The sequence below is a fragment of the Gopherus evgoodei genome, chromosome 12 (genome assembly GCF_007399415.2).
Source record: "Gopherus evgoodei ecotype Sinaloan lineage chromosome 12, rGopEvg1_v1.p, whole genome shotgun sequence".
NCBI lineage: Eukaryota > Metazoa > Chordata > Testudines > Testudinidae > Gopherus > Gopherus evgoodei.
In genome coordinates, this window is record NC_044333.1 from 8077517 (window position 1) to 8089598 (window position 12082).

At 48.6% G+C, this 12082-nt stretch overlaps 1 protein-coding gene across 3 annotated transcripts in view; it reads right to left on the bottom strand.

The window, feature by feature from the left end:
- CPNE2 (copine 2) overlaps positions 1–12082 on the bottom strand; it is a 179835-nt gene that overhangs the window by 42247 nt on the left and 125506 nt on the right. For all 3 annotated transcript variants that reach the window (XM_030581443.1, XM_030581445.1, XM_030581444.1), the window contains exons 11-12: positions 9535–9668; positions 7802–7856 (exon numbers count right to left, since the gene is read on the bottom strand). In XM_030581443.1, the coding sequence (XP_030437303.1) occupies positions 7802–7856; positions 9535–9668 (189 nt within the window). The remainder of the gene's footprint in view (positions 1–7801; positions 7857–9534; positions 9669–12082) is intronic.

Sequence of the window (12082 nt, forward strand, 5' to 3'; positions counted from 1 at the left end):
GCTCCCACCAATGTATGTCGCCCACAACATCAACTTACTAACTCCACCTCCATGAGAGAGACAGCGCTTAGGTCAATGTAGTTAGGGCAACGCCGTGTCTGTCTGGACACTGTGTTACTTACATCGCCTGTTCACAGCTACAGCCCGAGCTGACTAAGGGCTTCCCACAGCACAGCACTAGGATCAGGACAGCAGCAGGCCCCACGCCAAGGTAAGGAGGGTATGAACTGATTTTGGTGGGGGAGAGGGTGGCTGTAGCAATGGACTTATATGGGGCAAATGGCTCCAGGTCTCAACCCCAGGGCAGAGCGGGGCTGGGGGGAGCTTCATCTGTCAATGCTCCACCATGCCCCACACAGTTAAGTCAGCGGAAGCGCTCCTGGTGAGGACACACACCACCCACAGAAGCAGCAAAGTGTGGACATGAAGCATCGCTTTAATGACTGCGGTGGCAGTACGTCGACTTGACTTAATTTTGTAGTGTAGACATGCCCAGTGAGGTTCCCTCCACACTGGAATTTGCTTCTCCCTTTGGCCCCCATCCAGAGCTGACTGACATTGGCCACGTCTACACTAGGAAAAACATGTTTAGACAGGGTGTGGAAAGGCTAGTGTGTTGCAGAGGGTCCTTGACCAGCTATCAGGGCTTAGAACTCCACAGCCTTGTCCACACTAGCATTTCAGCCCGGTGTCTAACACCCTACAAACATTCTTTTTTCCCCTAGGGAAGACAAAGCCATTTGGGGCAAGTTGCAAGGCCTCTCTATGGTACTCAGGCTTTTTTCCAGAGGGGATGATTTGAGCGGAAAGTGCCCTGAGTTTCTTGTGCTGGGCGTACGGTGTGGCAGTATTGTTTTGTACATGCGCCTAGAGAACATGGTAGGTGCATTTTTGTAAGTAACTAAGTCACTGATGCAACCAACCATTTTATCTCCATGGGACTTTGTGGCTGAATAATCAACAGAAGAGAAACTGCATCAAGTTTATAGAATCACAGAATATCAGGGTTGGAAGGGACCTCAGGAGTCATCTAGTCCCACCCCCTGCTCAAAGCAGGACCAGCACCAGCTAAATCATCCCAGCCAGGGCTTTGTCAAGCCTGACCTTAAACATCTCTAAGGAAGGAGATTCCACCACCTCCCTAGGTAATCCCATACTGAAAAAAGCATAAGGGAGAAAATGGTCCAGCTGTGATTTTTAACTGCAGTGTAGACGAACCCCCAAGTGGCCCACTGATGGCTGTTTGATGGTGCATGTCAAAAGGGTTTATGGTCTCACTCTAGGTCCTAGTAGCCACCTGTCCATGCTGTATAATCATCAGAACTGCCCCCCTCGCTGACACTCAGAAGAGAGGCTAGGGATTGAATGGCCAGAATTACCCTATCACTTGGGTCCTACCAATTTCACGGCTGTGAAAAACGTGTCACGGACAGTGAAATAAACCCTTCCCTGTGAAAACCAATGTCTAAGGGCGAAACCAGCAAAGGGGGTTCCTAGCTCCAGCTGGGCAGTGGGGGGACAGGACTTGTCCATCTCCTGCACAGCTGCTCTGGGGGGGTGGGGCGTGTGGAGATGGGACCCACCTCCACCTCTGAGAACCTCCTGTGGCTGCAGGAAGCTCTGCGGTTGCTGCCTTCAGAGTCCAGCTCTGAAGGCAGCACAGAAGTGAGGGTGGCAATCCTATGACTCCCCTACAACAGGTTTGCAACGCTCCCCATCCCCTTTTGGGTTGGGACCCCCACAGTTACAACACTTTGAAACTTCAGATTTAAACATCTGAACATGTGAAAGGTACCTATTTTCAAATCCTATGGCCATGAAATTGACCATAATGGACCGTGAATCTGGTAGGGCCCTACCTATCACCCTTAGAGGTGGGCAGCCTTGGGGCACTTTGTCCCACCAGTGTGGGGGGAAATGGTGCAGTCCACTGGTCAAGGCATTATGCATCCCACTGGGCCCAGTGCCCCGAGGGTGAGAGTAGGGTGACCAATTTTATAGGGATAGGATTTTTGAGTCTTTTTCTTATATAGGCTCCTATTACCCCCCACTCCCTGTCCTGATTTTTCACATTTGCTGTCTGGTCACCCTAGGTGGGAGCCTGATACAGCCCCCAGCTACACAGCCTGGCTCCTTATCTCAAGCTCTTGCAGTTTATGAGGTCCCCAGTATGTCTGCCAAGATGGTGGCTGTCCACTTACAACAACCCCCGCCCTGCAATCCGGGGACAGAAAACTTGGATCTTCAGAGCTGGCACTGTGGTCTCTTCAGCCCATACTCCATTTGCTTAGGAACAACCCTCCTGTTAGGATATAGATACTCAGGCCTTTCTGCAAAGGCCTATACTTTAAGAATGTAGGTGTATTCTTATCACTTAGCTCAGTGGTCCCCAACGCGGTGCCTGGCGGCGCCATGGCGCCTGCCAGGGCATTTATGTGTGCCCGCCTAATGCCCAGCACGGGAAAGAAGCCACGACCCTGTGCCTGCCAGGGATAGAGAACTCCAGGACTGCAGGCTTCATTCAATGTTACAGTAATAATAATAAATATATTTGGACCAGCATGCAACAATGTTTTACTTTTTAAAAATAAATAAGATGAAAACTGTTTATGATATTTATTTTGTAAAAACTCCTTAATTTTTCTTCCAGGTAGATAAAAAAGAGCAAATTCACATGGTAAGGTGAGAGAGTAATTGCCGAATAATTTAATTAATACCTTTTACATGTAAAATTACCCTTTTTATCTTATGGATTCACATATGATGTAATATTAAATATGATGTTTTTTGTATTATTTAATGTACAAATACAAAATAAGCCCTCAAAAATTGTTGGCGCCTGCCACACTTTTCTGAAAACATGAATGTGCTACTGGCCACAAAAAGGTTGGGGACTACTGACTTAGCTAGTTATAGAGGTATAAAAGAAAGAATCAAAAATCACTGTCTGTCTGTGTAATGGCCTTCTCTTACTGTGATAGTCTGAGGGCTGGTTCTTCAGCTAAGCAGCAGAGGCCAGCTATAAACTGGGAAATGCATGGTCACATCCTCACATTCCAAACTAGTCATATTGAAATAAGGCAATCTGGGGCTGTTAGGAAGGTGATTCGATCTATCACCTCCAGAGAAAGTGAAGAGCCTAAAACATGTAAAAGGAAATTTAGTTTGATAGTTTTCTGTCTGGTAAGAACTCACTTATCAATAGACACAGCTGGAGAACCCCTATGTCTGTATAGATGTAGCTGTAAAACTCTTAGGTCTGTATAGATGTAGTTGTGAAATCCTCACTTCTGTATTGTTTTGTATGTTTATTTGCATGGTCTCTGTCTGGTTCTGTGATTGTTTCTGTCTGCTGTATAATTAATTTTGCTGGGTGTAAACTAATTAAGGTGGTGGGATATAATTGGTTAGCTAATCATGTTACAATACGTTAGGATTGGTTAAGTAAATTTTAGTAGAATGATTGGTTAAGGTATAGCTGAGAATATTAGTGTATAAATTAGGGGCAAACAGGAAGTAAGTTGGGATTGGAAAATAAGGAAAAGGAACTTGAATTCAAGCTTGCTGGAAGTTCACCCCAATAAACATCGAATTGTTTGCACCTTCGGACTTCGGGTCTTGTTGCTCTCTGTCCATGCGAGAAGGACCAGGGAAGTGTGAGTGTGAAGCAATAAAATAAGCTCTCTCACACCTCCCCTCCACCGAAGTGAGTCTTCCAAAGATACCAAAGGCTGCGTGAACGAAGTCCACCCAGCGTAAAACCCCGATGGGCTAGGGCAGAACAATGCGGGCAGGAAGAGTGTGCAGCGAGCTCGGGCACAGTAAAAAGAGCAGCTAACAGAGCTGCTGCCAGGGCCGGCACTTGCACTAGGCGACCCTAGGCGGTTGCCTAGGGCGGCAGGATTTAAGGGGCAGTGTTTTGCCGCCTTCAGCGGAAATTCAGCGGCAGGGGGTCCTTCCACTCCGGGTCTTCGGCGGAAATTCGGTAGCGGGTCCTTCACTTGCTCCAGGACCCGCCGCCGAAGTGCCCTGAAGATGTGGAGCGGAAGGACCCCCGCCGCCAAATGCTCAGAGGAGGCATGCTGCCTGCCTACGGCAGCAAAAACCCTGGCACCACTTCTGTCTGCTGCATGCCATTCCAGGAGCCAGTTAGTAATGAAAACCCTGGGGCCATTTCAGAGCAGTTTTTAAAGCACAGTGCAGAGTAGCAGCGAAATGTCATTTTGAAAATTAAAGCTATTTTTCAGCCAACAGATGTGCAAAGTGACAATATAAGATAACCTAAAGACATGCGCATTACTGGAACTCATGGGTGGAACCTTTGCCTCCCATTCCTCCAGTCTCTATTATCATCTCCTGTGACACCAGGGTCTAATTTAGGATGATAGTAGCACCTAGAGGCCCTATCTAAGACTGGGACCTTATCGCACTAGGTACTGTACAAATACATTGCAAGAGACCCAATCTAAATAGACAAGTGTAGGAGGGGAATAGAGGTACAGGCAGGGTGAAGTGACTTGCTCAAGCTCACACTGCACACCAGTGGCAGAGTCAGGAACAGAACCCCTTCTTTTCCAGAGTCCCAGTCCAGCGCTCGTGCCACTGGGCCATGACAACTCTGCCTCTGTATTCCTACAAACCATGACTTCGGCATGCAATCCTATTGACTGTTATGGCACCCTGTGGAGGAATTACTTCTGCAGGAATGAGCCACTGGACTATACATTTTTCAGGACAGGGCTTTCTTTTTTATTCATCTGTAAAGCGCCATCAAATCAATACCGAGGGTAGAAATCCAGACGCTCCCCAGCTGGGTAGTTTTCAAAGAGAGAGATGGAAAAAAATCACTCAGCGGTATCAGCTCAGGTAAAGGCCTGTCTTTAAAGCTAAGGTGGGTTGCAATCAGAGGTGCTGGAATGGGGGGGCAGAGTGCCATGACCCCATCACTTTTAAAAGTGGGAGGGCTTTTTACCGGCTGTAAGGGCGAGTGACAGGGGGAGGGGTAGAGAGTAGCGAGCAGAGGGGCAGGGCCTTGGGGGGAAGAGGTGGCACAGGAGTGGGGCCTTGAGGTAAGAGGCAGCACGAGGGTGAGGGTTTGGGGGAGGTGCCAGGGTGGGGCCACGGTTCAGGCGCCCGTGGCCTCTCCATTTTTAGGGAGTTTCCTCTGCTCCTGATATTGCAATGCAAGGCGAGCATGAGAAAACAAACATCTAAAACCACCTCCCTTTATAAGACCTGCAGGACGTAGCCCAGGGCATTTCATGCGTGTCAATGGAAAGGAGATGGGTAGAGCTGACTGGATGATTTTTAGTAAATGCCCTTTCTGAAAAGCCAAACTTTTCCACAGGACAATTGTGATTTTCCACACAGAGAAGCGAAATGACTGCTCCAATCTCAGTCTCTGCCAGGAATCTGACAAAAGCTTTGTGAGCTCCTCGACTCTCGGCTGCTGGAGCTGGGGAGAGAGAAAGGCCAAGGGCTCTGACTCAGGCTCTCTGGCCTCCGGGCTAGCAACACTTTTCCTGCAGGAAGGGATGTCCGGCCAGCCCCAGAGACTGGATGGGAGGTTAATTTATGTCCCAGATTGGTGCATTTTAAAGACTGTTTGAACATCGTAAAAACCAGGTTACATAGGCCTTGCTCAACATTTAGCATCCTCGCCTTGGGTTATGAAGCGCACAGCTCAATAGAGCAGAAAATCAGAGATGGGAAAAGACCTGTTAGGCCATCTAGCCCGTGCCTACAGTGTATTCTCCAACGATTCAGCCTGCGCAGTTTGAAATGCTCCAGTATGGAGCCTCCAGATCATCTCTTCTACAGCTCACAAACCCCACTGTTCAGTTTTCCTACTACTCAAATGTTTTGCTGCTTCAGTGCAGGAGTCAATCCAAGGCCCATTGAAGTCAGCAGAAAAACTACAAGGCCCCAAAGAAGGCACCGTGTCTGGAAATGGGAGAGTCTCGCTTGCCGTACAAAGAGCGCCAGGGCTGGTGGAACGTCCTGCTCGCTAGACAGGCCATGATGGGCACTGCTGGGATGTCTCCACCCTCCAGAAGCAGAACATTTCCGAGTGAGGGGGGTTAGTTAGCAGGCAGTAGCAATCCACCCACTTCGGACACAGAGAGCACCGCTCTATCATCGGACACAAGCTGAAGTTTGTTTGACCATTGTAACGCCCCACATAGACATGCCTCTGAAGCCATCAGAAGGCCAGCTTTGGGTCACAGCCTGTTCATGATAATGAATTTCCGGCGTAACCACTTTTAAACAGCCTGACCTCACGTCACCTACGGACCCAATCGGTGGTGCTGAACATCCTTAACTCCTACTGATGTCACCAGAGGCACCCACCAACTCATGGGATTGGAGCCGTAGACTACTTTCCTTATGGCAGGGTCCACATTGTTCTGTCTGAAGCACCACGCATATTTATGGGGCTGGAGAAATAACAATTTCACTACAAAACGGGGGAGAGATGCGTACTGAAATCTCCTGCTGTAAAGGCCTCAGAAAGGCACAACAGGGTCGGCAACAGGTTACCAATAAATTGCTCTCCCACTGGACAGGAGCAGGTTCTGAAGTCTGAGTGCCCCGCGCCCTCCCTCAGCCAAAAACAGAGATGCGGTAGTCCACTTCGGTCTAGAACCGTGCCAAAAGCAAGCTGGGTCCCAATCAGTGTTTTCTCCATGTACGGAGGCTAAAATTGCATGTACGCAAGGACAGGACAATGCAATGAACACAAATAACTGTGATGGGGAGAGGCAGACAGCTTCAGTGTTCAGCCCGTGCTGTTCAAAAACACAGAGAGATTTGTTGTGTGCTAATTTACTACAGGCCTTAACACAACAAGATTCCATGGGCTAAATTCATTCATAGACACCGGAGCAGTTCCAAACACGGCCCAGTATTTAGACAGAGCCAGAAACTCAGCAGAAGGATCACATACACTCTAAAATGCCTTCTCCTATAGCATGCACTGGCTCTTGTGAATTCTTTGGGATCTTAATTCTGCCAGCTGCTCCGAAGTCTCTGCAGGACGTTACAGCAAACAAACAGAAATGAATGTTTACCGTGGAATCGCTGACTGGGCTGGCTGTGTAACGATGCTCCGAGCACCGCACCATATGCTAACAGAGATTTTTTTTTTGGCATGTGCATTTGCAGAACCATGTCTCCTTTAACCATTTGAGTGCCTACTCCCAGCAAAGATCAACATGGCTTTCGGGAGATTCGCTGAGAGCCAGCACTGGAAGTGACCTGAGAACGCAGACTGTACGAGATACAATCCTTAAGGTGTAAAGATTTTAAACCCATGAGTATCTGGCTAGGTCCATTTCCACACTCTACGTGAAAAACGTTACACAACGGACATTTCACTTCCAGTCCCTTTTATTTTCTCCTCTGTGTCTGTCTGACACACTTACCAAGTGGGCCCTGCTACTTTCCCCGAATCATTCCTGCCTCCTGCCAGGAGAGTGATTCAGTGGCTGACTATGCCAATTAATGCCAATGTGGCTGCTTTAATGCCAGCTTGAAAGGGAGAGAGAAATTGGCTGCCAGTCTCCCTCCCCCCGACTCCTTCACGCACATATACAATCATGTTTCCTTCTCCAAAGCCTGAAAACCAGAGCCCTTCTATATCCCATCCCCCCAGCCCATCCCCTGCATAAAAAGCTCTTGCAGATGCAACAGGCAGCCATTCTGTCCTGAGCCCTCAGGAAACCACAGACAGCTTCACTCCTGCTCAAGTGGACGCACACATTTTAAACATGCAGAGCACATGGCAAGCAGAGTACTTTACCTTCCAGTCTGGCGGTAACTGGGCACCAAACCCCAGAGCAGGAAACATTTTGTCTCTTAAAAAAAACCAAAACAAAACAGGAAGTGTTACTGAATTTGCACCCCCACCCCAAACATACAACAACACTTCTTTACTCATGAAACGGATTATGAGTCTGGAAGGTACCCAACACCTGAAGCAGTCACCGAATACAGTGGGCGCTGCAGATCTGTGGCACCTTCCCACAGTCATTCCCAAGCGGACCCCAAATCGCGAGATTATCTTTTTAATATCTCATGAGTCTTAGGGCAATAGATGTGGGGGCTTTATTAGCCTTTGGGTTTTTCAGCCTTCTAGGGGTCACGTTTTCAAGGTTTGCTCTGTAACCACAAGAGCCAGAAATTTCTTCTCTTTTTAAGTCGTGGCTGAGATTCTCATGTCATTGCGGGACTTCCAGAGTTTGGGGGTTAAGAACAGCACAAGCTATTCCATTGCAAAGTTCCCTATCGTAATCAGGAGAGCTGGCAACCCTGCTCCCAGGATCAGGCCGTAATAGATTATCCAGTATTAGAATGCTGATGTTTCTGTGGTTGTTCGATTTATTGATTTTATGCAACACTATAGGACCACCCAACAGGTTAGTCGAGGGACACGGGCACACGTTAGCGCAGCTGTTAGGGTAAAAGATACTAGGCTGAGGGCATTTGCTTTTCATATCAACAGCCCACACACACTGTAAGGGCTCGTCTACATGGAGCAGCAGTGCACACTACAGGAGTGTGATTTCCAAAGTGCACTAATGCATTGCACGCTTGTGTAGACTCTGCTAGTGCTCACTTAAGGTTCCCTAGTGCACTTTAACACTACATGAGCAGGGACCAATTAATATGCAACGCATTCGTATATTTTAGAAATCGTATCCCCATAGCCACCATTACTCCACCACGTAGACAAGTCCTAAGGGTATGTCTACACTGGATGCTAAGCCCAGGCTCTGACTCAAATTTGAGCCCAAGCCCCACTTCTGTCCACGCACAAATCAGTCTGACTCGGGTGAGTAAGCACTCAGGAGCTGGGTGCTAGGACTCTGCTAAGGGGGTGAGTCAGAGCCTGAGTCCCTGTCAGCTTGCAGTGTGGATGCGACTCAAGGGGCACACCCATGTCAGATGGCCTGCACAGTGCAGTGTGGACATGTTAGCACCGTTCTGACACCTAGATCCAGCAACTATAAGCCCAAGTTTACAATGCTCAAGCATGGGGTTGGAAACACGGAGTCCACAAGTCCCGGTTCCACAGAGCTGGGCTAAGAATGCAGTGCAGACCTATCCCTGAGAGGGGGAATGCTAGGTCTTTGATGGTGTGAGGGCGATGGGATTATTTTCGACACCCTATTTATGCTTGAATTCCCCTCTTCCCAAAAAAGAAAAGAGAGAGTCTCTTCTGTATTTATTAGGCAATACATGGATGAAACAACAACCTGAATTTAGGTCAGTTTTCAGCCACAGATCTCAGAGCGTCACCTAAGTTGGTATCTAAACCCATTTTACAGATGGGGAAACCGAGGCACACAGAAGGGAAGTGACTTGCCCAAGGTCTCGCAGCAAGCAAAGTGAAGAGTCAAGTGCCTCACCCTACTAGACTAGTGGCCCGTGTGCACTAGCAATGGATGGAATGTACCCTACCAATACCCTACCAAGGGAAGGAAACACTCTGGGCCAAGCAGCTGTGATCCAAATGGACGAGGCAGTACTTACGAGTCATAGTCCTGAATGATTTGTCCGACTGCCCAAATAGCTGACAAGTATTCGTTTGTTCCCATGGGATTGATATAGTGCAATGAGGAGGGGTCCCGCGGATTCCCATTGGATGCTGTGAAATCAATTCCAACCTAAATACGATGACAGAAGCACAGACCTGTAGAAATCTCCATTATAAATTCAGCTAACAGGTCTATAGACCAGACAGAAAACATCACCGTCTTCCCACCACCCCTTTCATGATGAATCATAGAATCATAGGACTGGAAAGGACCGTGAGATGTCATCTAGTCCAGTCCCCTGCACTCATGGCAGGACAAAGTATTATCTAGACCACCCCTGACAGGTGTTTGTCCAACCTGCTCTTAAAAATCCCCAATGATGGGGATTCCACCACCTCCTTAGGCAATTTATTCCAGTGCTTAACCACCCTGACAGTTAGGAAGTTTTTCCTAATGTCCAACCTAAAGTGCCCTTGCTGCAACTTAAGCCCATTGCTTCTTGTCCTATCCTCAGAGGTTAAGAAAAACAATTTTTCTCCCTCTTCCTTGTAACAACCTTTTACATACTTGAAAACTGCTATCATGTCCCCTCTCAGTCTTCTCTTTTCCAGACTAAACAATATTTTTCAATCTTCCCTCATAGCTCATGTTTTCTAGACCTTTAATCAATTTTGTTGCTCTTCTCTGGATTCTCTCCAATTTGTCCAAATCTTTCCTGAAATGTGGCGCCCAGAACTGGACACACTACTCCAGTTGAGGCCTAATCAGCTCGGAGTACAGCCGAAGAATTACTTCTCGTGTCTTGCTTACAACACTCCTGCTACCACATCCCAGAATGATGTTTGCTTTTCTTGCAACAGCGTTACACTGTTGACTCATATTTACTTCATTTTCACTTGGGATCAGCAAAGCAGTTTGGACAAAACATAAGCCAACCTCACCCCATGCCAAAATTTTTGAGAGTTTCTAGAAGTTCAATGTTTTTACACCAGCTTTCCTACAAAGCTTGGTTGATTAAAACCAGAGTCTATTCGGTCTAGGTTTTACGCCTTCTGAGGATCGGGTCCATATTTTTCAAAAGTGGCTGCTGTTTTAGGTGTAACAGTCATTTTTGGGTGTCCCATTAGAGGACCATGAGACTAATTCCCAGAGGTGCTGAGCACCGGTGGCACATGCTGAAGATAATTTTCATTTAAGGTCCTCAGAAGATCTGTTAAAAATCAGGCCCCAGATAAAGCAGATTAAATCAGATGCCAAAAGAATAAAGCCTCTCAAGTCAGTGGCCACTTTTGAAAATTTCTGGGCTGAGCTTCCCCATGCGTCTCTGTGCGTCCTATCTACAGCCTGACCCAGAAGGACTGAAATAGCAGGTGTGCTCCTCAGTGCTCCCACCTTGCCCACTCCAAAGTGCTACGCCCAGGAAGAACCTCCATGAGGCAAATTCAGTGGTGTTATCCCAGAGCTGAATTTTACTCTGCATGTTCGGAGAAAGAGGAGAAATCCCACTAGTGGGCGAGCAAATCTCAAACGATTGGGCCAGATCCAGAGGGGACATAAGTGACAGAGCAACTGGCAAATCAGTAAGAGCCTGAGCATGGGCGGCTCTAGCTTTTTGGCCGCCCCAAGCACAGCAGGCAGGCTGCCTTCGGTGGCTTGCCTGCAGGAGGTCCCTAGTCCCACAGATTCGGCAGCTTGCTTGCGGGAGGTCCCCGGCCCTGCGGCTTCAGCGTGCCTGCCGCCGAATTGTCGCCGAATCCGCAGGACCGGCGGACCTCCTGCAGGCAAGCCACCGAAGGCTGCCTGACTGCCACACTCGCAGGGACCGGCAGGGCACCCTCCGCGGCTTCCCACCCCTGGCACGCCCTTGGAGTGCTGGTGCCTGGAGCCGCTGCTGAGCCTGAGGCCACGTCCAGACTAGGTATTAAAATCGATTTTAGATACGCAACTTCAGCTACGGGAATAACGTAGCTGAAGTCGAATTTCTAAAATCGAGGTACTCACCCGTCTGGACGGCGCGGCATCGATGTCCGCGGCTCTCCGTGTCGATTCCGGAACTCCGTTCGGGTAGATGGAGTTCCGGAATCAATGTAAGCGCGCTCGGGGATCGATACATCGTGTCCAGACTAGACGCGATATATCGATCCCCGAGCAATCGATTTTAACCCGCCGATGCCGCGGGTTAGTCTGGACGTGCGCTGAGTGTAAACTTACACACCAACAGCCGCCTCTCCTTTGTCCTGCCCCTAGTTATCCCTCTGGCCAGGGCTGAGCAGAGTGCATCAGGCCCCATTACGAAGCAGAAGGATGCCATTTAACATGCACTCTGCATTAATAAAGCGACTACATAGGTGAGCTGGGGCCAGTGGGGGACGAAAAGGCAGGGCATTAGCAGGAAAAGCAACCCAGGAGAGTGCAATTCCTACTAAACCCTCCGACACACACTTCCCTGGTGACTGAGAGTATGGCTACATTTGGAATTTCAAAGCGCTGCCCTGGCAACGCTGCGGGAGCGCTGCCACGGCAGCGCTTTGAAGTGTGAGTGT